Raw genomic sequence first — 27,896 nt, forward strand, 5'->3', positions numbered from 1 at the left:
GTTCATATTTATCGCCTGAGGTTACCTAGAATTTTTGCTATCTCTGTTTATTCCTTGACCAATTCTGCAATCCTCTGATCTCTGTGTGTCACTAATATTTTTTGTCCCGCTTCACGCTAGATAGTTTTCAACGTGACTGCTAAGTTGTGTACGTTGATAAAATATGTTAATTATGCTTTTAAGGTTCGTGATGGGACTACAGGATATAAGTCTTCAAGTGCTAAATAGTGAATGCATAACTATAAATAGGTCTCCAGCCAAGTTTATTTCTTAGTTTTCTATTTTAAAAAAGTAGTCCCTGCAGACTTTTCGAGAACTGCTTTAAAATTAACGTAATGTGACATCTTTTCTCTTAAGCTAGACTTCGAAGAACATAGTTGAAGTGTGCGTTAAAAGGCATTTGAGCATAGACTTTTCATGCTTCTGGGAAAGGGCCAACCGATGGCTGAGTCCGTCTCGTACAGCCCAACGTGTAACATTGAACTGCGCAGAAGAAGGGCACGCGGCCGTCTCATCTATTTTAAAGTGGTCGCGTATCCTGCCGTTACAACGTGGTAGCAATTTTGGAACGTTGCACCCAGTCGTGCGGCACAAAAGTATATTGTCATGTCCGAATACGCTTGACGTTGATCACACCTGCAGTGAAGGACCAAGCATCTATCAACGAAGATCGCAGTACTCCGAAGTCATCCAAAAGACTAATAGCAAACTGATTCGGCAATTGATTGTGACAACACATGGTGTCACAATCAATTTGCTAAAGTTTCTAAAAACATTGTATGGAACTACACAATCTAACCTTTCTACTTGTGAAACATTCCAGCCCAATGGGCGAGAACCGTACACCTAATGGAAATAGCCAACTTAAGAAGAAAGGACGTTCGACGTTACAAGTTATGAAAAATCAGTTTCATTACAGCCTTGTAAACTCGGCTACACGAATATCTAATGTTCATGCACTCATTTGGGTTTTTCTTAATTTCTTTTTTTTATCAGCACTCTTTGGTCATGCCCCCATTATTGTTCACTATGCAATTGAAAGTTGGAAGAAACGGACATTTTATTATGTGTGTCAAGCGTGTGGAACGCGTTGTTCTAAGCGCCCGCCCCGCTCAGTTAACAAGGGCAAGGCTTTCTCTTCCCACTGACCGAGTCGGAAGAGTGCGGGTCTCGACCGGCCGAGTGTAGTCAGAACTATTTCTTGATTAGCGTAAAGCAGCGTTGCGCAGCCGAAATCATGGTTGAGAGGTTACGCTGCGGAATTCAGGGCCTCCGTGCTATCTCGGTCGTCGACGGAACCACAGGTGTGACGGGGGAAGAAAAGTTTCAGAGGCCGTGAAGTGTGGGTGGCTGGGTTATTGTTAAAGTCTCAATATTCAAATATGTATGTTGATTACTTTGGCCCTAATTGAACAGTTTAGGAGAATTATTAAGCTAAACCGCAATAATACTTGTATAACATTACTGTTTTAGTGAAATAAGGTTGCTGTTGTTACAGCTCCTTTTCTGGTCCAGCTACGAAATGGAAATATTGACACCGTCCTAAGGTCATGGTATTATCGAGCTCGGTGAAACGAAGGTGTCGCTAGTTTGGCGTCTATAGCCACTAATGATATAAATGTCATCAGTGCTGTACGTCTTCTCAACGGACACTTGCTACTGTATTTACTTTGGTTGGACAGGACAACGTAGGAAACCAGGCAAATGGCACACATGCATAAATGCATAAATTTCGTACGTTGTTTGAGAGAGGCTCACGTCATCTCCTGCTGAAATTATTGTTTTTCGCGAAGCAACCTGGTACAAAGCTACTATTTCCAAATTATGTTTTAAACAATAACGGCAAAAATATTGTTTCTTGTCATGTCTGTTTGCATTCGTTGTCTTGTTGTGAGCTTTTCTCTCTCATTGTAAATGACTTAATGTGTATAGCGTTTCGCAAACATTTACTACAATTTCGTTTTCTCTACGTCATATCACGTCCGGTTTTTCAGATACCATTTTTTATGACTGTTAACGCTGGACAAGAGTGACAACGCAGCAAATGTCAAGTCCGAGGCCTCCAGCAATCTCATGTTTTTTGTTTATGTGAAATCATAAAAAGTAAATACGAAATTGCGATGCTAATTTTGGCAGCGTATTTTGAAGCGCATGGCGTTATGCAGATCAAAGTAACTTTTAGTTGGCTCAGAAAAGCATTGTATACGAGGAATACGTCAACTGCTCACAAGGGGTCCTTTAACCCTTTTTCTAGCAGCCATGGAATGGATTCACCAAAAGAGCTGTTTGCCTCACGAATTCACCACCGCAAAAGTTTTTAGAATCCTTCTAGAACGAGGAGTTACAAGCATGTGCCACTCGTTGCAATTGCATTCTCTCGTCCCGAAGAAAGTGCTGGCTGCTAAATACGGAGGAACAGTAAGGGGAAAGAAAACACGTCCCACGCACCTGGTGACCTTGAGCTTGTTTTTTTTTTTCAAATGCGCGGTTTCTCAGTGCAATTGTGCTTGCACGCGTGGACAAGTCGCGACCTCCCGCGGCGGCCCCAGTAACGACCAAGCCCCCCTCCTCCCTCCTTGCTCAAATCAGTCAATGGCTGGTATTTGGCCTGTTGCGCAGTCATTTTTGAGTAAGTAGTATCATTCGTCAAAAGAAGAAAAACTAATTTTCGATTGTCTTTGGCAATTTATTGTAAATTCCAGGCCGCGTGCGGCGCGAAAGTTTTTGGCTTGCTTTTTCTCGTGAGCTTCGACTACAGATCAGCAGCAGTTTCTGACCATGCTCAAAAAGTGTTGAAGGCCCCTTTAAATTAAAATCACAAATCATTTTTTCGCGTTTCTCCCGTTACTTTGCTAGGAAAGTTGTTTTATTCAGACGATTTTGAATAAAATATACTAAAACTCACGTAATATTTTTTTCGCAGTCAGTGGCAACAACGGGAAGTATTATTGGGCATCTTTAAAATGAATGCTTTCCTATTTCGAGCAGTAGTCGCAGGAGTCAATCGAAGGACTTAAAATAAGCCAATTATTTCCTCAATGTCGGAGAAATTTCCTTTTTGAGGATACTCCTATGCTTTCTCAATATCATAATACAACAACAAAAGAAATAATTGAACCCTTCTACATTACCAGGTTAAAAGTCAAGGGCGTCAGCCGGGCATATGTAACCCTCTCACCAAAAGAACATCGAATACCTCATGAATACGGGTGCAGATTCGGGTCAATTCTTAATGTAGTGTCCTGCGTGTGTTTTTCCACTAGGCTAACAATAAATACTTTTCATTTCAAAATTGTTAATAATTACAGTGACAAATTAAAGTGAATTACAATTGAATTTTGGGTGCAACAATGAACAGAAGTACAAAGAAAGACACTTGGCCGAGCGTCTGCCTTTTGTTTGTGTCATGCCTGGAGTTTGTGTCTATTTTCGCGCCCTGAATTCAATAATGAACGCACACCAATTCACCAAACAAAAAGTTATGTAAAGTGACTTAGTTTGTAGGTGAGTACCACTAAACAAGAGTAAGTTTCCGAGGTCTGCGGAGGGAGGAAGTATTCATAATGTAGTTAGCTGGCTATGTTGGTCATGCCCCTCCGGCTGATATCATCTCAATGTGCTTTGCTTTGTAGCGTTCGTGACAATTTGTTTGTGCTGTGATGCTAGTGTCGGCGTTTTCAGGAAAAGAAAATTGCTAACATTTATGATATTGCCCAAAACGAATTCTGACTGCAGCTGCTTAGGTGTTTCAATTTTGCGATAAGGGCATGACAGATATGTATATGCATGTACAGTTGCATACCATCATTTTTTTCCACAACTTTCTTTTCCCTTAGGGAACACACGTCTGCCAGTCTATTGAAATGCAGGATGCTTTGTGGTCGGAGAATTGTTGAGTGAATACACTTTATTTGCCCAACGATTGTGCTCGGGGTGCCAGGGATTCACCGTTCGAGGAACCTATTCCAAGGTCCTCAGCAGTGGCCCTGTGAAGGGAGTGGACAGTGGAGGTACGTTCGACTTGCTGCACCAGTTCCTGGTTCTCAAAGACGAGTTCCATGTAAGTGCCTCGCGAGGTCGTCCTGTCAGTGTGTTGAGTTACAAACGGGAGGCATGGGATGTTCTTGCACATAAGTGGCGGAAAGATCTTGCTTGAGGCGGCACCCACGCCCGGGTCTTCGCGGCGACGGCGCTTTGCTTCTGCTTCGGTGGCGCACGTCTCTGAATTATGGCATCGCAAGCGCCGAACCTCTGCTTGGACACCTCGTTCATCAGCAACGGCAAAACACACACTTGCACCAGTTGCGTCTCTTATTGTTCAAAAGAAACTGGCTGAGACTATTTTGCACACAAAATTAACTTTACCTATCACGTTTAACGCTGTGAAACTTCGACCAACGCACGTCTTTTTGCTTGCCCTATTTCTGTTGAGCATACGTCATTTTCGTTTGATACTCGTACCTGCTTTACACGGTAGTGGAGATTGACTGAATCCTGTGGCCTGCATTCATTCACGCGGTCATGCCTCCGACGGTGACGGCAATGGCGACGCAGCCTAACGCAGGAACGGGCACTTAGATCGGCGCTCTAATAAAAACTTGAGCTGTTAGTACAGCACTAGTCCTGTCTTCTTCTCGTCTTTCATATTCGTTTTTGACACCGCCCCTTTACATTAGTATTGATACACGTTTGTTTTTAAAATCGCTCATTACATGTATGTAACACATTTATATTACAATTGTTCTAATAATATCTCCTATACATATCTTGGTATCATTATGTGTTAGGTCTTATTAAAATTGTGTTTAACAAAGAAAGCAAGCACTTAAATTTATTTACACTTCTGTCTTTCAATCATAGTTTGGAGAGGGCATCATTACGGCAGACTTGACATCTTGAGGTAGTATGTGAAGGATTATTGGTCAGCGGCCAGGTCGTAACAACATGACGGGCTGCGTGACTCATTTACGATAGCTCATAGCGCAAGAAGGACGCAGACAAAGTTTAGGACAACACGAGTGCTGTGCCTACAGGCAAAAGGAGCCACGGCCGGTCTGGAGGCGCGCGCTCGCTCCCTTCCGGCCGGTCTGGAGCGCGCGCCTCCAGACCGGCCCTGAAGGAGTGTTCAAAACTCCCCTCAATGACAACAAGTGGCGCTGACTAACACTCCCACATTTAAATGCACATATATATCCTATAAAGCACACGGAGGGATGACCGCCACCGTAGCTCAGTAATAGAGCATCGAGCACATTATTCAAACGGTGCAGGTTCAGACCTTGCCGGCGGCAAGTTATCTTTTCGTCCACTATTTTTCTTCACATTTACATTACCAATACTTTTAATAACGTTCATTATACTGCTGTTAGTATTATTGTCTGTTAGTCATGATTATAGTTGAGTGCAACAAAGAAACCAAGCCCTTAAACTTACAGTTCTTTTATTCTTTTCCAATTGTGGCTTTTAATTATTTTTAGCAGCAGAAGACTAGCTGGAGGGTTTCATGGCCTCTTCTTTCCCCGCAAATGAGATAGTGTTTTTTTTATTAAATGTATGTAAGGAGAGGTTGGTGCCACGCATTGGCAGGAACCTCTCCTTGCATACATTTATTAAAAAAAAAGGTACGTTTCCCATCTTGATAACACGATGTTTGTTTTCATTTCTTACGGCTGGTACCTAACAAGTTTTAAAATTCATGCTGGGGTGCCACGGTGAACACACCTAATATGGTTTCTCTTGCTGTTCAGAAAGGCGCCTGTCACTGAGGTCACCGTCTGTATTTTTAAACGTCGGGTCCTTTACTTCTGATCTCATTCCGAAACCGGCCATTAGGAATGAAAGTTCTTGATAAACTGAATCCATATTAACAATGTTATCTGAGGCTACAAATCTTCGTACGATTGTCATGCGGATCGCAATGCTCGATACGATAAACTATTTAGGAATCGTGGCGCCTAACCAATGCTGACTAAATTCCAACAGCGGGGGTCCTGAATATAGTTGAAGGAATAGAGACATGGTCCCACTTTGTCAATCTAAAAGGCGCTGTTTTCATGAATTGCCAGCGGCCTTATTGCGACGTTGGTGAAAGGCGGAATACCTGCGTACGTATGTGTATGTTGCTATTAAAAGATCCTTAGACTGTCTACGCTCATTCCGAGTGTTGTACTGCGACTTGCTTTACAGGCACATCTTGTTTTCTGCTTGTAAAAGCCCAAAATTAACAGAAATATTTCGAACACACGTGGCCACTGATACCATTTTTCTAAAAACCAATAATGCAGCGCTAACTTGGTGAAATAAACATTTTGCTGTTTAGTACGTCTGCACATCCGAGTAATCCAATATAACCCAACTTTGACCAAGCTGCAAGTTTGATATAGCATTGAGAATTTGTTGAGTGGTGAATAGCGCATCTGGCCCTGTTACTGACTCTAGCTCGACCATAGCCCGAAGATCTTACACTCGAGTCATCAAGTCATGCTGGCTGGAGCCCTGCCAGCTGACGCGTATACCGTATACTCGTTGCAAGGCCTTGACCATGCCCTGCCGGCCGCACGACCAAGTCTGCACAAAACAAATGACACTGCACCATCTGTTTGCTCCATTTTTTGTCCTCTTCCCTAGTGACAGGCAAGATTTCTTGGATGGCTGGAAACCTTTCTTTCTCCTGCGGATGAAACCACGCTACGTTTTAAGCAAGTACGCACGTGTGTGGCTCGGCTTCTGTTCGGCCGCATGACAGGTCATTCGGGTGAATGTATGCGTAGAACCATCCGCTGTGAAAGTAACATCTACTAGTGACAAAGAGAGATGCAAAAAGAAAAAAGTCACGCTTCTGCAGGTTTTATTCGAAGGTACACATCTTTTTCTGTCTTGCGTTGCTTTCAGGGAGTGAGTGAAGGCATCCCGCAACCCAGCGGTTTGTTCTTCTTGCGAACCTTCGTCAGAAGCGCATTAGCCGCGCAGCATCACTGCAGCCGTCAGGAGACGCAATAAAAACACGCGTATACACAGTTACGCCCCGTGACGGCACCAGAGCGACCGCAACGGAAAAAATCCCTGATGCTTGCCGAATTGTACCCTTGCGGGACGGGCGCTCGGAATCCTCTATTTAGACTGAGAGGACATCCGCGTGCGCGTCCCACGAGGCACTGTCTGTACTTAGTGCTTGAGGCCTCCGAAGCCGTAGCCACCACCGTAGCCGCCGCCGTAGCCGCCTCCGTAGCCGCCTCCGTAGCCACCATGTCCGTAGTGTCCACCGACGAGATGCGCGCCCTGGTGAAGCTTGTTGACGTGATGCACGGTCTTAACCAGGAACGAAGGGCCCGGGACAGTCTTGTGGTATCCATAGCTGTGGCCTTCGTCGTATCCGCCATATCCGCCGTAGCCGCCAAAGCCTCCGAAGCCACCGTAGTGACCGAGGTCACCAGCAAGGACGGCGGCGGCGCAGGCGCACAGGAGGAGAGCGACGAACTGCGTGCACGAAATGTTTACATAAGTTTAAGTGTTAATAGAGAAACGCCAGTATGCACTTGCACAAAAGTAGCTGATGCGGCGTTGCATTCACGGTTTCATAGTTCTGACTTTCTCGTGAAGAAAGCGCCCCCCCCCCCCCCCCCCCCCAATAAAAAATGAAAGAGAAAGGAAGCACTTCGAAGACTGTCCAAGCCGGCAACACATGTTTCTGGGTTCCTTGCACGCTACTGCTGAGAGGTAAATTGAAAAGACGCTATATAGAGAACTCTATAGGGAATGCACTGCATGAGTCAAGAAGTGAGAACTTTATGAAACGGGCTTACAAGTAGCTTTTCTAGACGAGTGAATTAAGTTAAACGAGTGAATTAAGTTATACGTGTGAAAAAGTTGGACGAGTGAATTAACTTGAACAATGGAAGCCTGAATCACGGCACGAAAAATTCGCGTTTTTGTGCCTCCTTTAGCTGTTCACAAAGCTATTGAAGGGTACAAAAAACACTTTGAATGTATTTCGTGTTCGGAAAATTCAGACCACATGAAAAAAAAGTGCGAAATACTAAGTTTGCGCTTGCTTATTTTCTTGAACTAATCGAACCATGCGGAGAACTGAAGTGTTACTGATGTAATACGGAACGGAACAACGCACGTAGGTTTCTTTTTCCAATTTAATGTATCGGTATCAATTTAAGGAAACACTGCACGCTTATTTACGGTAAGAGTAGAGGCCGACGCAGTACTGGCTAAATGACTGGTTTGGCTTCCGGTGTACCAAGCAATAGATCAACTAATTAATAATTATTGCTTAGGTTAATAGTGAAGCTTAACGTCCCAAAATTATGATATGATTATTAGAAATGCCGTAGTGAAGTGCTTTGGAAATTCAGGCCCCCAGAGTTAGTTTAAGGCACACCTAAATCTAAGCACACGGGCATCAAGTTTTTTTTTTTTCACCAAAAATTGGGCTGCCGAGGCCGGGATTCAATCCCATGACCTGGAGTTCCCGGCAATAAGATAGAAATATAACTTGACAACGAAATAGCAGATACGTCCGTTACCTTATTTGCTGTTACGGTGACTTGAATTCAGGGATCACTCGCACACTTTTTTTTGAAAATGCTTGTTTGTCTATGAACTACTTAGAATGGTTACAAAATTGCCAGGCTACACTTTAGTGATGACCGATTAGACGAGCTTCTCGATAAATAGAACGTATTTATTCATGGCGAAAGGGATGTCACCTCCTCTTGTTAATTGCCTTTACAGGGTGGCACAACACGCATCGTTTAATGCAGGAGAAAATTACAATGACTAACACATGAGTGCGAACACAGCCTTATTCCAGCATTGCTACCGAAGTTGTGGTTGGTGTTGTGGCCCTCTATATAGGCGGCAGTAGACAGCCTGATCTCTCCCTCTTTCCTGTGGGTCCTTGTGTATTCGGAATCGCAGATGCAAATATATTAACACTATATGTGAATGCTATTATCCACATCTCTTGACAAGCTCTAAATTAGAGTGAACTTATATATGTATGTCAACACTATCGTGCTACGATCATGCAGTTGTATTTACTCTGGGATAAACCAGATAGAAGTGAATGAAAAAATAGCACCTTAGGGGAAAGTTGAAACCGAAGAGTTGGCAGTTGCCAATGTTTTTCAATGTCATGAAATTCTTCATTTATTGCATTAAATTATTATGCGATTCATTCATTGATTCACGGAGAGGCCTCCTTTAATAAAATCTCGCGTCAATACAATCACTTTATATCTCATACACGCGGACTTCGCTTGAAATCTACATTTGCGTAGCAGACTTGCACCGAGTCACCCGAGAATCTACAGACGCAATTTCGTCGCCGTTCGTAATATAAGCAGATAAATAGACTGATTATACAGACGGTTCACAGACCCTCGTGTATTTATTTCCATCGCTGTGAAGAAAAAAAAAAGAAAATGCAAAGCACGTAGCTGATCCAAATGCGCAGCTGCGTCTCGGTGAGGTAGCCGAGAGGCAACCATGCGCTTCTGGTCCCCACGTGCTGTGTCGCGCCGCTTTTTTGAACACACCTCCGTGTAATGGTCAGTTTGACAGCCGTCCCTGTAGCTTCCAAATGATGAAACAACGAGCTCGGATTTCTCCCCAATGCATTACTTCATGAATGCTCCAGCGGACGATGAGGAGGGTCACCGTGTGAATTTACGCGCATAATTCACAGTGTTTATGCTGTCACCCTAATCCCCTTTTTTATATTGGCTACTTGCGCTATGTTCCGATGCGGTTATGAGTAAGTTTAGTGATAAGTGCAACGTAAATTGTTCAAGGTGAATGAACGCGTCGTAGACAATTTCGCCTACATCTTGACTGCACTGCGAAACTCCTCTATGCATACGCGAGTATAGAACAAGAACTCGACCACACGGCACTCGTCGTATCCGCGTGGCGGGCTCTAGCGGCCGCGTGATGAACTCGGATGAAATGAATAAACTTTCAAGTCCGAGCGTCGCGCCCAGTTTGCGAGCCAAGCGGGGTTCCAACTTACCGCAGCGTTCATGGCGACGGTTGGCGTTGCAGCACAGGCGGGCTGAAAAATTCCTGAAAGTGCTTCGTTGGAGCGGAGGAAAGCTCGAGTGATGGAAGTCCGAGTGGGCCGTTGGTCTTTATATACGGTGTGAGAGACAGGAAGCGGGCATTCGCCAACGCCTATCGCAGGAGTGAGGGAAAATGGCGCCAAGAAAAAGAGAGGTGCGAGGTGGCCGAATAAGGGTGAGCTACGACAAGTTAGCTTGTCTCCGTGGAACGCCTGAAGAGAAAATGAGGTGCGATAAAGGCTTCCTTTCTAAAAGAGCGCAGCAAATGCGTACAGCTAAACAATGCGTTTATTTTTTTCTCTCTCTCATTGTCTCTCTCTTAGTAGTTGGGTTTCTGGGGCTTTCGCGTCTCTCGCCACTTTCTAAAAGAAAGCGCATTCGGTGAAACGTAATTATCTTCGGCCAGGTCCGAGCAATCGAGCACAATTCTTATCACGTTTCGCTTGCACCCTTGCGTAGCCCAACGGCGGACTTGCAATCGACGTCCCATTCTGGTGCCCCCCCCCTCCCCCCCCCCCGCAATGAAAGCAATCTGCCGGGCGAGAAGACACGCGCACAGGGGACCCACGCCTCGACAGTGAGAGACAAAAACTGTAGCGCCATTCAAATATTTACAGTGCTCCCACATTACTTCTCGTTTCTTAAAGTCGTTCTTGCTTTGCTCTTGTCGACAGTGAATCTCTAGCGCTGTCAGCGTTCTTGCCTTGTAAACGCCGGCGTTTGCCGATGAGAGCGGATGCCAGTATTTCTAATTCCGAGAGCCCAGCCGCCGGCAGGTTGCTCTCGATCGGCCGGGGAAGCGATACACGAAACTGGACGCAGAGATAAAGAACGGGGAGGGGTCTTAATATTAGACGGGCTGTCTTCTAGGCTTTTTTTATCTATGTGCATCTTTTTGTTAATTTATTTATACACAATTTACGCCGCCACACCCTCCTCTCTGTATGAGTTGGCGCGTGTATTCATATATCTATCCATCTATATAGGTAACAAACACCGCATCGGTCACTCCTTTCCGCAAACGGTCCGGCAGAGCGGAGCGGTCAGAGCCAGAAGCGTCGGCGCCTGCAGTTTCCGCGTTTGGCGCTGATAGCGAAACGCGCGGTTCGGTTTATTCATTTATTTATATTGTTGCCGCCACATGTACAGAGACGTCGTCGATCGCCTCGAAACGGAGGCCCGCCGACGAAATGCCGCGTCGCCGAAGGCGCGTCCGACGACCACTAGGCCGCCTCTTGTTTTGTTTCGTTTTTAACGTCTCACTCAGTACTTCGTCGGGACGCTCGCGTTTATTGGCGCAACTGGTGAGAAGGCCGTCAAGCGCGGCGGGACCCGCGGACTACACTTCGGTCGTATTTACGGCGTGGGGCGTAGCCGTTTTAGTTTACGCCACATACGATGATTACTTCGCATAACGGAGAGTGAAATCTGTACTGAGGCTATACATGGGTGGATTTCGAACGGCGCGCGCGTGTTCCGGCCACGATAACAACGCGGACATCCCGAGCATAGTCGTGCTTACACGTTATGCAGGGCTCTGTGTTTTATGATTAACCCGTTATGATCGACAGGAAACGCATAGTCACACCAGTAAAAAAAAATGAAACATCAACTGAAAGTTTCGGTTCATCCGGAAAGTTCTGTATTTTCGGAGACACTGAGTTAGGATCGTGGTCCCCCGACAGAGGAGCACTTGTCATGAAAACGAATAGTGCTCGCAACACGGCCATCAGGCTGTGCTTCCCAATGGAAAATCGCAAAGAGGCGATCTCGATACTATAGAAGTTGCTGTTTAGGATCTTTTTATCATTTTTCAAATGACATTTGCCAACTGTCCCTTTGCTATGCGCCTTTAAGGTGCTGTCAAGTGGATGGAATAACGTATACTGTGTAACAAGCTTGGGCGATCGCAATGATTGCCTGAGGATTATTGTAGACAAGTGGAAGACCAGTGAAGTTAATATACAGGCTACTGATATCACTACACTGGTTTTGTACATTTTTCTACGCAGTCATACTTTGAGCGAAACAATAGGCACGGCTTGTTATAGATATACATGTCACCCAGCAGAATTATGCAGGCTTGATCAATTTGAATTTTCTGGTTATTGTTTGAAGCCTGCTCCTGCCGTGAAGAAGCAAAAACAATACCTTGAACCAGACAAAAAACCTGGCCCAGGAATAAACTGTATGACAGTGAATGTTACTGTCAGGGACATACCTGTCAAGAACGTACCATACCTAACCCTACTGAAATGCATCCGAAAACATGTAAAATACAGTATACTATACAAACAAGCTCAAAATGCTCCACCGTCCACCGCTTGTTTTTGGGATGAACGAAAGAAGCATACACACTGAAAATAAAGCTGGATGACTAGTGAGGAAGTTCTGCTGATGAGTCAATCTAGATGAGCCAGTGTGATGGCAGAATGTGGGTACAGAGACACGGTTTATTGAGTAAGAAGACCACTAGTTTGGAGCACACGCCTGGTCACTATATAGGCAAATTTTATTCCTCTTACTCATATTCAAGGCTAACGAGAGGGCTGATTGCTTTTCCAAATGTTAGAGTTAATGTTCACGCGCTAACTAAGCGATGAAGTGCATTTTGGCAGTGATTAGCCTACTATAGGTTGCATAATTTTTGCCTGATACATTTTGTGTTACTGTGCTTGCAGAGGTCGTTGGGTTCCATTCGATGATCAGTATACACAATATTAATATGACGGACAAACAGCTGTGGTTCAAGAGCGGCTTCGATCACACTTATAAGTATTTAATATCAAGTAAACGTTGCCTAACGCTTATGTACAACTTTCTATGAGGATATATAAATAGGTGCGAGGAAAACAATGTGTCATTCATCGTATTTCGCGAACCACTTTTGTTTTAGTCGTATCGACTCAAGAAGTGGCCACACGGCCTTAGCTTACGCAGATCTATACAAAGTTGGCACGAAATTGTCACTACCGATATAAGCTTAACATCAAAATGCAATCTATTATGCAAAGCTGAGGTATTATGTTGCTAAGGTTCTTGTGAGGCTCTGCAAGCATGCACTGATTACTCAAAGCTTGAGTTACTGAATGAAAACTTGTTAAACAATATTTTGAATCTTTAGTACCGCGCAGTGCGTAATTCAGTTCTTCGAGTGGAAAGTAAACTACATGAGAAGGCTTATTGTTTCACCTCAGAGCATTCAAAGCCATAGCACCTGTGACAGCTCTACTGTGCACAGCAAGTAGTGGCAATCTATAGGAACTATTGACCCTGTTTGTACATAAAAGAGTGTTACAACTTTATGCAGGACTTTTTGACGTTTGTAGCCAATCCACGTTACAAATTTGGTTGCTTTTCTTGTCTGTATTAAAATAACGCTTGATTCAGGGCTGCATGCACATGTGCGTTACTGCAGCGCATACGGCTCCTATGTGCTAACGAACAGCTGTTCACGCAAAAGCCTTCAGATTTAAGATATACATAGCGTTAGATTGTACGCGATGTAATACTGTGTTTGACAGTTCCTTACGTAAATGTATCAGAAAGCCTAATTTCAGAGCCAGTAGGTGTTATTCCTTGCGCTGTTGCCTTGTATCATAACGCTCCTTTATTGTTCGTATGTTAATGTGGAAACCAAAATCAAAAGTTGGTATGCATAAGCAAGTTGATACGCGCGCAGTGTATCAGGTCGTGTAACACTAAGCCAAACAAATTCTTTAAGTACTTTGGCAGAAGAATTTGGAATTTCTTAAACAGATCTATTACTGAACTTCTCTGTTAAGACATGATTCTCTCGTCAAACGAAGTCACAACGATCATGTGGGATCTGATAAGGGTAAAATATTATTTCGCAATTCAGGGCCGTGGTGCTTTTAAATGTATAACTATAAAACCATTTAAATGCCGCCCGCCGCAGTGGTTTACTGTTTATGGCGATTGTCCAGTGACCCGAAGGTCGCCATGATTGAAGATCGGCCATGGTGCCTTACAGTTTTATGATGCCCTTTGACAGGACCGAGGCGGAATGGAAGCTAGCACCCAAGCTCAGGTGAAGACGTACTTCTGCGACGCTTGTCCCATGTAGCTAGAAGACACGTTTAATTCACGTATATACAAGAGTATTTACAAACAAAAGTAGAAATGCGCTAATTATATCACAAGAACACAAAAAGACAAGAGAGCTTAGCGCAAAACTGACACGCGTTTTTGAAAAACAGGTTCATAGAGAAACATACCATATAAAGAGTGGCCACTCGAGCCTCTTCGCGACCCAGCAAGATAGGCTCTGCTTAACTGCTAGATGGCGCGCCCATTCTCGCTTCCACTTTTCTGTCGCGGCATATAATAGCTGCTTCATGAAGTCAATGAAAACATAAGTTTGGCATCAAATTTTTGCAAAGAAGAAACTTTATTGATTTGTGCAATTTTTCACATCCACATTACAACGTGTCCCACTGAGGACGTATAATGCTTTATCAAAAAAATCAGTAAAGTTTGACCAGAAAGTGTTGTTGTTTTCATTTATTTTGGACAAAGGGTACAAATTCACGTGGTTTAGATGTGCTCTAGCTGCATCCCTTTCGTGCACGAATGGGTGTGTAGCCTAGTGGTAGAGACACTCGTTTTCAGAGCATGAGGGTGCGGGTTCCAATTGCAGCACCAAAAATAAGAAGTTTGTTATTTTATTGCTGCAAAAGTCATGTTCGGGTCTGTCCGGCCACTCGTGGCGCTCAAAGAAGCTCAGTATATAGCTCGGCCGCAGGGCCCTATGGGAGTGGCCACTTTCTATGTAAGTATGTTTCTCTATGCCTGGTTCGTGCACGCGATTATCGTGAGGCGTTGTTTTCGGACGTGGACTGCGTGCAGCAGGCAAGCCGACTTTTAAAGACGGTAGCCTTTCTTGGGGACCTTCGACGTAAAAATTTTCGTCTGTCTGTCTGTACATTTGTATTTTTGTCCACGCTTAAGGGTACCGGGTACTCTGAACGGACCGGCCAATACCCCAAATGGCCGACCCCATCCGCAGCGCCTACCAATGTTGCTCAAGATTTAGCGTTCATACTTGTGTGATTGTCAATTACAAAGCAATAATTGCGCATATCTGAGGCACCATAACAACACGTATATATTCTGCATGTGCGTCTTTTACTGGAAAATGCATACATAAGTAATTCTATGCACAGTAGCGTTTATCACGCTGCGCTGACCATGCAACGCTTGCACGAAGAAGCGAGTGTTTCCAACGCTTTGCTAAGACGACACGGTGGTGGCACGTACCCGTCGCCTTGCTTTCTACACCTCATCACCTCTGAGACGGGCGCGCACGCCCGTCTCAGGGCCACACGCTTTGTTTTTCAAAAAAAAAACTGCCATATGGCGCTCATGTCTTATGCGTGACGTGACTTGATGCGCTCGTTCGCCTCCGCTGCACGCTCGAGGCACTCTAACGCAGCGCCTGCAGAATACCAGGGGGGGGGGGCGCTTCGAGCGCTCGATGGTGACGGACGCACTCCACATCGCCTCCGTAGATTTTCTGCTATTTCTGCGGACATCCACCCGGTACCCCTGAAACTTGGGTTTATCATCACCGCCAAGTTCTCCGCTTCGCCTAGACAACACCTTCGTCCAGGTGGGTCCAGTTTTGACAACTTGAGGGACATCGTTCACTCCCGGCTACAATGCCGCCTCGCTAAGGGCTCTCAGCCTGGCGATGGCAGCCGTCAATGTGGTTACGGGCTATGATCCTACCTCAAGCCAAGTACTGTCCATAGAGATTTCATCCTCCGTAAACACTATGCCATCAGAAGACGAATACCTCGACGACATGGTGAGACTGTGGCAACGCAAGCAAGCCAAATCAAAGTCTGCGTCTCAACAACAACGAGAAGCCACAGCTGGCCGCCATTCCCCAGCCTTGCAAGGAACGCCGGCGCGCCATCCCTCCGGTGGTGTGCCTACCTCTGCTCCGTCCTCGCAGCCAGCGAAGCAACGCAAGTGGCGTCCGCGTCAGACTCCTCGCCTCTCTCGCGACGACTACCTCGTAGTAGTGAAACCTCGCGTTCCCTGCGAGCTACGCACATTTGTCCCGGCCGATCGCGCGGGCGACGCCTTCAGCAGCTACCTCGGCGACCGGACTACCACGCAAATTCAAGTGTGGCCAATCAGGGAACAGAACATCTTGGTCTGTAGCACCACCATTTTGCCTATGGCATAGCGACTCCTCGGAGACTTCCAGCTGCAAGTGGGGGATCAGCAGCTGCCCGTTCGAGGCCACGCCAAAGCACCAGGGGATACATGCAAGGGCGTCATCAACGTAAACCCTGCTGAAAGCCCGGAGAAGATAAAGTCTGAACTGTATTGGCCTCGAGGTACTATGCTTGCGGTCCGCAAACTCGGAGATTCCGCGGCGGCGGTGGTTACTTTCGAGGGCACGAAGTTATCCTTTTCTACCACTGCGTGGCGACGTATATCCGCGCCTACAAGAAAACGGTCCCTGTTTGCACCAAGTGCGGTACCATCGGCCATCGACCACCTCAGTGTCCTCACCCCGCTCCAACGCAGTGTGCCAAATGTGGAACCCCGCACCTGCAGGTCTCAATACCCATGACTGCCACCTCAAGTGCCTCCTCTGCCACGGCGCCCATGAGACAAGGACCAGTGGCTGCACGGCAAAATATAGAAAACGCAAGAAGCCCTCAACATCTCCTCGAGGAACCACCTCATATTCGTCACAGCCAGACAGCGACACCAACCTGCATCAGTCGGCTCCACCATTCCACGCCGACACTCAGGCATTCCCACCGCTCGAAGCACCAGCGGCGGTACCTCAGAAGAGCAGTTGGGCAGGGAATGCTGCTTCTAAGCCTTTCTCACTCCCATCTGTCGATCCTCCTTCTCCCGAACTTGCGGCCCTTCGCCAGCAAGTTGCGGCACTTCAAAAGCAAAATTCTCTTTTAACTAAACAACTCGAACTCATAAATAAGCGACTTCAAGCCCAACAACAGTGTACTGCAAGGCCATCCGGTATTGCCTCCGCTGTCCAGGCGGCTACGCCAGCTACGTCCAAGCTTAGTCCATGCGCTAAGTCCACTTCCATTAAACCGCCGGTTCAAGGAGCCATGTGTACTCCAGCGCCCGGAACCGGTGCCGCATCTACTCCAGAAGCTCTTGAGGCTCCTGGGGCACCTCAGGTTCTCTTGCCCGCTAACCGAACTCTCCCTAGCGAGGAGCGCGCCCCGCGCATAGAGGAACGCCTTACGCGCGTCGAAGCTTCGATTAATCACCTCCTCACCAGCTCCTCTGTCCAACGCATAGTAGTAGAGGTTACCCAGGCTATTCAAGCCTGGGCAATCACCCAGTTTCAACCCAAGGCATCGCGTTCCCGCTCCTGCTCGGTGAGCAGTGAAAGTGCAGCTCCACGGCGTCGTCGTAAGGTGGCTACCACCACCCCACCGTCGGACAATCCGGCCTCTGTGCCCCTCCCTACCTCTGAGGATTCCGAGCGGGACATGGAGGGCCAAATATAAAACCTAAGACAATCACGATGGCTACCAATCGTACGTCCCGTTCAAACATTCCGTCTAAATTCGAGATCATACAGTGGAACCCTGGAGGCTTCGGGAACAGGCGAAAGCGTTCACATCTTTCCCTTTTCATCAGCTCACTTGGATCTCAGCCGGCCATCTTGGCGCTCCAAGAATCTGGCCCTGCTCCATCCCTTTCTGGATACTGCTCCTATGTAGGCGGCACCACCACATGTCTCCTCGTGCATAAACTTACACGGCGATACAGATTGACCTCGATCTGGATCTTCCTTACGACCTTATGATCTTCCTTATGATATCAGTGCTGTCTCAGTGGAGGGGACAACCATCAATACATATCTTAAACGTGTACTGTCCCCCTCGCCTTGCGAGAGCTTCGTTTGCGCACCTCTTTCATCGGGAGCTGCGTATAGCGGCCCGACAACCACTGGTGATTGTCGGGGACTTTAATGCCCCCAGCCCTCACTGGGGTTACCATTACGAGAAGGCCCGGGGCACAGAGCTCAAGGAGCTCATTTCCTCGCTGAGCCTCACGCTTCTTACCGATCTGGCACAACCCACACGTTCCGGCAACTCGGTCACGCGAGACACATGCCCCGACCTCTCCCTCACCCGTCACATCCGCGATGCTACATGGAAAAATTTAGGCGAAACCCTAGGCAGTGACCCCTTTTTACTCCGCATTTCGTTCACACCGCGGCAGAAAATGCGCCAACACTGGGGCCAAGCCCGTCTCACCGATTGGACACAGTTCAGAATGCAACCATTTCCCGCCGTCCTCTCCTCGACCGAATATGCAGCGTGGGCATCATACGCCCTCCATTTGGAACAAGCGAACACTTGCACCTTTGCAACCTCTAATTTGACTCCTGCAATCGATCCACACCTCCTACATCTTTGGCACGCTCGCCGCGGGCTCGTAAGGCGCTGGAAACGCAACAAACTTAATCGGAAACTTCGCGCTCGCATTGAGGCGCTCATTGCAGAGGCAGCCGCATACTCTGCACAACTTTCCGATGCTAACTGGGCAGACACCGGTTCGAAGGCTGCAAACCAGATGAGCTCTAAGAGTGCGTGGCGGCTCTTTAGAAGCCTTCTCGATTCCTCCACCACCAGGGGAAAAACGCAACGCCAGCTCCACCGTGCTCTGCATGCCTTTCGGGGCACTACGGATCAACTCGCGCGAGAACTTTGTGACCGCTACATCTGCCGCACAATTGATCTCGCGGGCCCAGCATATACGTATTCCGGCGCCCCTAACAACGACCTCGACGCCCCATACACGCTTTCCGATTTACGATTTGCACTCACGAAAATGCGACGGGGCACGGCCCCTGGACGCGACGGAATCACAGTATCGCTCCTGGCAAATCTTCCCGACCAAGCACACCTCTCGCTACTCCACCTTATAAATTCGATATGGGACGGCTCTCCGCTGCCAACGAAATGGACCACGTCGGTCGTGACATTCATACCCAAATCGGCAAAGCCCGTTAGTATCGAGGCACTGAGACCCATCTCACTTACGTCCTGCGCAGGCAAACTCATGGAAACCTTGGTTCGCGAACGCCTTTCCGCCTTTTTGGAGGCCAGGAGGACCTTTGCCGACACGATGTTTGGCTTTCGCCCGCATCTGTCGGCGCAGGACGTCCTGCTTCAGCTTCAACACGATATCATAGAGCCGACTACTATGCGCCATAACGATAAAGCCGTGCTCGCTCTCGATCTCCGCGGGGCGTTCGACAACGTCAAACACAGCACTATACTCACTAACCTGTCTACCACAAACTGTGGGCAGAAGACTTTCAACTACATTCGCGCCTTTCTATCACATCGCACCGCCTTCATTCGCCTTAATTCTACCGAACACGGCCCGTACTTATTAGGCACGCGGGGTACACCTCAAGGGGCAGTCCTGTCTCCTCTGCTTTTTAACCTGGCGATGAGGAACCTCCCCTCTCTTCTAAGCGAGGTCGAGGGAATACAACACGCACTATATGCGGACGATATCACAATCTGGACCAACACCGGCTCCTTAGCGCAAATCGAAGAACGCCTGCAAAAGGCTGCCCTTCTGGTGGATACCTACGCTGGTTCATGCGGCCTGGAGTGCTCTCCAGCTAAATCGACTCTTCTTTCAGTCTCTCCGCTACCACCACCTGATATTTTTCTTCCGTCCTGGCCCGTCCCGTCAGTGCAAAATATTCGGGTTCTTGGCCTTCACCTCACATCGTCCTTGGATCCAAAGGGCACAATAGCAGGCCTCAGACGCACCAGCGAGCAGGTGAGCCGCATGATACGGCGAGTGTCTACCAAGCGCGGCGGCCTACGCGGGTCTCAGTCCCTCCGATTGGCCCACGCGTTTGTGACCAGTCACGTCCTCTACGCCTTGCCTTACCTTCGCCTGCGTCGTCGACACGAGCACCAGCTGGACGTCCTTCTTCGTTCAGTATACAAACGTGCTCTGGACCTACCTATTACAACTTCCAACAGCCGATTCACGGCTCTGGGGGTACACAACACCCTTGCAGAGATGTGCAAAGCTCATCGCGTTAACCAAATCAATCGACTGTCGCAGACGCCTTCAGGGCGCCGTCTTCTACACAGGTTTGGCCTTAACCCGATATCTGACCAAGACCCTCTGCAGCCGGTACCAGAGCTCTGGCGTCAAAAGCTATGGGTGGAACCTCTACCCCGTAATATGAACCCCGACCTCCATTCTGGCCGTAGACTAGCACGCGCCGCGGCCCTTCATACGCGACACTCCGATCGTCCTGGTGTTTTCTACGGGGACGTCTCGGGTCCCTCCCCCTCGGGTCACTTCACGGCTGCCGAGATTACAGAGGGCAAACACGTCGATGGCCTCTCCTTTCGAGCAGACACAGTAACGCACGCTGAAGAGGTTGCCATAGCTTTGGCCGCCTCTCACCCTGCCTCACGCACCATCGTGATGGACTCGCGCTCGGCCTGTTCTCAGTACCTTCAGGGTTCCATTGCCCCGCTGGCGGCTAGCCTACTACAGGCAGCCTCTTGGCGCTTTAACCCTCATCCCATTCGTATAGTCTGGACCCTAGGCCACTCGGGCCTGCCCGGCAACGAGGCGGCAAATGCCGCTGCCCGCGCTTCTCCTGTCCGGGCCGTTGCCCCTCCATGTCCCGAGACGGAATCTGGCAATACCAACCTGACGCGCTTTCGCGAAATTTTGGCTTATTACCGGACTTCGCGCCGCCTCTACCGGGACCCCGCACGCGGTTTGGAGAAAGCGGACGAACGACTGCTACGCCGCCTGCAGACTAACACCTTTATCAGTCCGGCGGTCGCCAGGCACTTTTTGCCGGAAATCAATGGCACCTGCTCGACCTGCTATGTCCTCGCCGACACATATCATGTCGTAGCGTCGTGCTTAGTTAATCTCGTCCCTTTCTCATCCCCTTTTCCTATCCCAACTAGAGAGGCTTGGGAGGAGCACCTGCTCGGCTGCTCTACCTTGGCTGCGCAACGCTCCTTGGTGGAGCGCGCACGGGCAGCTTCCAGCTCCACTGGCGTCCCGGAATAGGGTCTGGCCACTCTAGCACGCCGATGGGCCACGTCGGCACTCTCTAGTAGACTTTTTCTGAAATAAATGTTTTTTACCACCACCATCCAGAATACCATTCACCAATTTTCTCGCGCAGAACATCACATAAACGTCTTGTTCACTCTCTGCGCACGCAAGACTATCATCTTTTGACGACGTTTGCAGATTAAAATGTAGACACGAGGCCAATTTTTCTGCAGGCCGGAGCTTTGCATGGCCGTTTATAACTTAGTACTCTTAGACTAAGGTACACGTTAAAAAAATACCAGATGTGGAAAACTTCCAGTGCCCTTCACTGTGGCATGATTGATTTATATGTGGGATTTAACGTCCCAAAACCACCATATGATTTTGAGGGATGCCGTAGTGGAGGACTCCGGAAATTTCGACCACATGGTGTTCTTTAACGTGCACCCGAATCTGAGCACACGGGCCTAATTTCGCCTCCATCAAAAATGCAGCCGCCGCAGCCGGGACTCGATCATGCGTCTTGCGGGTCAGTAGCCGAGTACCTTAGCCGCTAGAACACTGCGGCGTCCCTCATATTCACATTATGGTTAGGGCTTATGAAACCCAGACAATTATTATTATTATTATTATTATTATTATTATTATTATTATTATTATTATTATTATTATTATTAAAATAGAAATAGCTGTGAATCTCGTTCTAACATTTCCAGATTATTATCATCGCCATCACTTCACTACCGGTGAAATCGCCCAAACCTATTATTTCTTTAAAAACTAGTTCATGGTACGCTACCCTGCCATTTACTTCTCAGTTGTGTAAATTTTCGCATTCCCCGTAAGTCAACGAGAAAAAATTGACCATTTCATGCACCTGCCAACTTCTGTCAACAGCCTACAGTTCCCAGAATACAATGTGTACATAATGTTAACTTTCATGATCTTGATATTCTGCAGAGTCCCCTGTCATTGTTCTGATCTAAGCTCTGCACTGTTCTAACATTGTTTTCCACAATGTACAGATTCTTCTCTATCCGTCTTTCAGGAGGTTTCCGCATAGATGTCCTTATTCCCCTTTATTTTTCACTTCCTTTTCATGATTTTAGTCTTGTCTTTATTCTTCCTATTTCACGCTGATTTATTTTTGGTGTGTATTTTCACTGTTTATTTGACTTTTCTGAAGAGTGGCTGTATTGTATTATTTGTATTGTTTTATTGTTAATTATTGTTATTAATATTTATTTGTTTTGCTTTATTTTTGCGTGCGCCTGCTTTAAGACCCCATGGTTGTTACAGGGCATGTTAAATAAATGATTTTTATTGATTTATTGAATATTATTATATCTAGTAAAGGCCTAGAAATGCATGAGAAACGGAGGTGTTTTTATTTCCCTTGTGTGAGCCGGATGATGGCACTGCGAACCGTGCCTGTATGACGTCAGTGCGGGCATTCTTCAGCTACACAGGCCTGGCGCTCTGTGGAAACCACCGTCGTGTTAAAACTCAACGTAGAAGCAGTATATTGATTATCTATTATGTGTGGTAAATACCGATGCCATTCGAACAACCGTGGGTCTCCGCTTCGGACGTTCATTTTAGCATCAAGGTTCTTTGTTTCTTCGAACTACGGCTGCTCGTCTGCGCGGCGAGTGCTCCGCATTGGTAAAGCACTGTTTTGTGCCCCAGTGTACGCTGTCTGCTCGTGAAAAGAGCGTTAGCTTTCTAATAACATGGAAAACAAGCACGCACATAATGCAGAAGTTTACCTCTTGTTGCTTAAACTAGTCCTGAAGCTTATATATGTTGAATTTGATTCATCATGCTATCTATAAACTTTCGGCACATCTTTTGCATTGACACATTTATGGCACATTTGGAATACGAATGAATGAAATCACCTCCAGTAAACCCTTTCACCTATCTCCGCTACATAAACGACATATTTATTGTATGGCAACATGACATATAAGAACTAAACAGATTCATTCACCACTGCAGCAAGTTTCACAATAAATTCCCTATTCACCATTTTTGCCTACAAAAGTGACTTCCTAGGCAAGACGGTATCTAATGAAAGAGGCAAACTAAAGGCGACGCTCAACAGAAAACCTACGCACAGCCATCAATAGCTAGATTACACTAGTCACCAGCCATGACACTGCAAACAAGGCATATTTGTCGGACAAGCGAGGTGTATAAGAAGGATCCGTAGGGGCCGTGGCGACTACGTTCACCACTAAGGTAGGTGGCGACTACGTTCACCACCTACCTTCTGTATGGAACATTACTTGAAAAAAAAATTTACCCATAGGAGGCCCTAAACAAGGCGTACAACAAAGCACGTAACCCGAGGCTGATTCAGATTGAGACCATGCACCACCAGTGGCGCAACCATTGGTGGCTGGCGACCAAAAGGTGACTCACGGCAAGCAACGTTCACACCTGCGTGTGATATACCCGTCGCCACAAACAATTCACGCCTGCTGGCGTACATACGGCTCGCCACGCCTTTGCCCTTTAAAATAGGCTGACGTCCTTTTTTGCCGTTTGTTATTGGTACATATTTGTGGCTGCTGTCACTTGACTGAAAAGTCGAGCAGTGAGCGATCGCTGAGGCGGAGCGGTCCCTCTACGACTAAAGTAGCCATTCGCGACCAGCCACTTTGCAACCTGTGCTATAGTGGTGGGTGAACTAGCCTTTAGACAGCAATTTAACGCTAGCAAAAAGAGCCTCCGTAGCACAGCCAAACCAGCATTTCTAACCAAATACCCAAATGGGCTTTCAAACATAAATAATATCCTCCGCAAGTACTCTTCAATGTTAACTAGGAACGAGTGCCATATATAGAAAGGCGTTACCCGAAGTGCCAAAGGTCGTGTATTGCCCATATGGGAATTTTAGTAATATGTTAGTGCATGCTAAAATAATTCCCTATTATATTGCCCTCATAACACCTTGTTCTCATCCAAGATGTAAGACTTGCAAACATCTTCAAGATGACGTTGAAGTTAAAAGCACAGGCAAGTGCTTATGTATATCGCACAAATTCGAGCTTTATCAGCACTAGTTCAAACGTCGTCTACACGATCGAATGTTCATTGCGTCGCAGTCGGTATATTCGCGAAACAACACACCCTGTCATTGTAAGGTTAAACAGGCATCGCGCGGGCAAGGCGAAAAAATAACCGAAAGCATTGGCACATGATTTTAATGTAGCAGGTCACAGCTTCGACAACATCAAACTTTACATCCTCCTGCCAAACATCCAGTCTTCATGAGACAGAAAATATACAGAGTCCTACCTTATTCACAAGTTAAATACACTTCACCCAGCAGGTATAAATGATTTAAAATAGGCTTTTGGGTCCATGAGATATGGTACATAAAAACACAAATCTTTTTTTTGTTTTCTTCTTTTTTTCTTTTTTTACGAAATGCCTTGTTCCTTTAGACAAACTGCATTTGCCATGGCGGCCTCTAAATGTCCCCCACACCCTCTCTCCCCTCCCTTTTCACTGTTGCTCTCTTTTTCTCCTTTGTGGGGATCGGGGGAGTGGGTACAAAATATACACACACCAGTGCTAAGAAAATCAGTTGCAGCATTGAAAAATACAAGTCCGCTTACCGAAACGTTGGCTACACACCTACCCCCCCTCCCCTCCACCGTTTTCGATTTTCTCGGTACCATAAGCGGTGCAATTCGGAGGAAGAAACTTACAGTTCTCGACACATTAATTCAGCCAAGTCTAAGCAACAATGAGTACCTCGGGTTCATGCTGAAGCAAAACTCTCTCAGTATCTGAAATTTTATTCGGGAGGCTACGTGCGTTGATATTAATAACCGTCTCTGCATCAGGAGCAGAGCCCGCTTCCTGGAAGCCCTGTCTTCGTCTCGGAAGTTTCTCATGAACCAGGCTCATAACTCACCACTTCGTTTTCCTTCTTTTGCACTCTCCCAAAGAGCTTTGACTGTTAAGTATACGTTTTGAAACGTGTTCACTTAACTGAACACCTGTTTCTTCCGGTTTTGAACATTCCATCAAGATCTCGACCTTTTCTTTGGTCATGAGCGACGTTTAACTAACCAGTGATGGTCTCGCCCTTTTCCAAGCCAATGCATGCGTTTTACCCTGCATGCGCTTACACCTATGACAGAAAAAAAGGTATTTGGTTTACAGCTTCAAACAGTTCATCGGCTGATTCATTCATTTTCTAGTGATGTCCATAAAGAATAATGTTTTTTCTTCGCTGCCGATTTTCGAGGTTGTTAACTTTTAGGGAAAGCACTGTAACATGCTCAGTTAAAGCGGAAATCGCCTTAGGGTGTCGACCACCTTCGGAAGGGATGACTTAGTCGTATAGTTCATTTTTCCTGAAATATGGCTGTTTCTTCCCTCGAAAACCCAAATGCACCGTGACTGAAAGAAGACCCAAATGCACTGCGACTGAAAGTGAAAAAAAAAAGTCATTTTTTCCTACTGACAATATGATCGGGCAAGCTTATACAATTTTTGGCAGTATGTCCCTCTCCTCTAACTACATGAAATCTATATTATGGCTAAAATATACATTGCGCAATATTGTCGGTATTGAGGAGTAAAATTTGTGTTAAGATCATACAGGCTGAAACAATTCTAGTGGCCACAAATCAGCTAGTAGAATAGGTGTAAAATGATTTGAATGCACGCCGTAGCAATTTTCCCTGTTAAAATAACATAATCGTTTTGCTTCTGTTGGTATACCCTGCTTTGTAGGGGTGATTACGAGATTTGAAATGCGAGTGGCCCTTCCTGGCAAAAAGTGCACTATTCTGGACTGCCAGCAGCGTTTTCTCATTTTTTGGCATCTATTGAAGCCCCTGTAAAAGTGATCCAGTTCGTTTTATCTAGTGCCGCTTAGGACAACTACTCTATTTAAAATAATAGATGGGCACCCTGCATCTTCATTTCGTATCTATTTTATTTCAAATATACGGCATTGAAGCGAACGGAGGATATGATACTGTAGCGCTATAGACTCGAAAAGAAACAGCGAGAGTAAAAAAAAGTAGGAAAGTCAAACTCCCTACTCTTTGTGTATGAGTTCTGTCATAGAATATCATGTCGTTCACTAAGTGCCAACCGGCCTTAGAAAAACTTATTCTGGAACGTAAACGCGATCGCATCGCAAAGCAACTAGTGCATAGAGGAAACATTTTGCATGAGATCACGTTGGCTGTTTTGGTCAGGATTGTTGAGGCAAAGCTGGTTTATTGAATGTGGCTTGGTTTGAATGGAAAAGTCGGAGTGTTTGACTCAGTTAAATGCAAAGCACCTTTTTACGTACTGCAAGCGCTTTCGGTATCTATCTATCTATCTATCTATCTATCTATCTATCTATCTATCTATCTATCTATCTATCTATCTATCTATCTATCTATCTATCTATCTATCTATCTATCTATCTATCTATCTATCTATCTATCTATCTATCTATCTATCTATCTATCTATCTATCTATCTATCTATCTATCTATCTATCTGTCTGTCTGTCTGTCTGTCTGTCTGTCTGTCTGTCTGTCTGTCTGTCTGTCTGTCTGTCTGTCTGTCTGTCTGTCTGTCTATCTATCTATCTATCTATCTATCTATCTATCTATCTATCTATCTATCTATCTATCTATCTATCTATCTATCTATCTATCTATCTATCTATCTATCTATCTATCTATCTATCTGTCTATCTGTCTGTCTGTCTATCTACCTATCTATCTATCTATCTATCTATCTATCTATCTATCTATCTATCTATCTATCTATCTATCTATCTATCTATCTATCTATCTATCTATCTATCTATCTATCTATTTATCTATCTATCTATCTATCTATCTATCTATCTATCTATCTATCTATCTATCTATCTATCTATCTATCTATCTATCTATCTATCTATCTATCTATCTATCTATCTATCTATCTATCTATCTACATGGGTGCTCTCGTGATCACCCCCTTGACTTGAGGTAAACCAAAATTAAGAAGGAAGGGCAAATATTGTTTGACAAATACGACTCGCTGGTCATGACATGAATAATGTGACAATTCCTTCACGTTCGTCCTGACTCGATTTCTCCGCCAAACAATGGTGCATAGCCGCTGCGGGTGTGTGCAACTGGTTTGCGGGTATGTGCCACAGGTCATTGACGCTTCATATCTACCTAGGAACAGTCAGAACATACATATAACGGGACCGTTAAGAAAAATCTGACATTGGCTGCGTTGACCAGACGAATTTGAAGAAAAAATATCAGAGTCCCAGCAGGAATAGGAGCCCAGCATTCTGCGTGGCAACTAAGTATTCTAGCACAGAGCCACGCCAGGCCACGCTCCTGCTTTTCAAGTGGACCGTAATGTCCATGAAGCATAAATTGGGGATGCACTGATGGCTGGCTATATAATTTTATAAACATTAGATATGTACTTCTACGATATAGCTGTTCGGTCGGGTTACGATCAACTGTAGGTACGCTCAATGCACTGTAGGTGATAGTTTATGTCAACCATGGAATGGCGTGAGCATACATTGTTAATTTTAATTCGAAAGCGTTAAGAAAAATCTCGGTATCTCCAAGAAGTTAATGAAGATGAGTTGGCAAAGCTATAGGTGCTAAGGCCCACAATGTCTACGTTGAAGTCACCTACTGATAAAAGGATGGACTTATGGATGGACGCATGGACGTACTGATAGGTGGA

The 27,896-nt window shown here is 46.1% G+C and overlaps 1 protein-coding gene across 1 annotated transcript; it reads right to left on the bottom strand.

Moving 5' to 3' along the window:
- Window positions 1-6,830: 6,830 nt before the first annotated feature.
- LOC119161727 (uncharacterized) lies at window positions 6,831-10,129 on the bottom strand. Its single transcript, XM_037414246.2, has 2 exons — window positions 10,022-10,129; window positions 6,831-7,476 (listed from the first exon to the last, which is right to left on the bottom strand). The coding sequence occupies exons 1-2, from the start codon at window positions 10,031-10,033 to the stop codon at window positions 7,165-7,167; spliced, it is 324 nt and encodes a 107-aa protein (XP_037270143.1). The 5' UTR covers window positions 10,034-10,129; the 3' UTR covers window positions 6,831-7,164.
- Window positions 10,130-27,896: the final 17,767 nt, after the last annotated feature.

Source organism: Rhipicephalus microplus, chromosome X (assembly GCF_043290135.1).
Source record: "Rhipicephalus microplus isolate Deutch F79 chromosome X, USDA_Rmic, whole genome shotgun sequence".
NCBI classification, from domain to species: domain Eukaryota; kingdom Metazoa; phylum Arthropoda; class Arachnida; order Ixodida; family Ixodidae; genus Rhipicephalus; species Rhipicephalus microplus.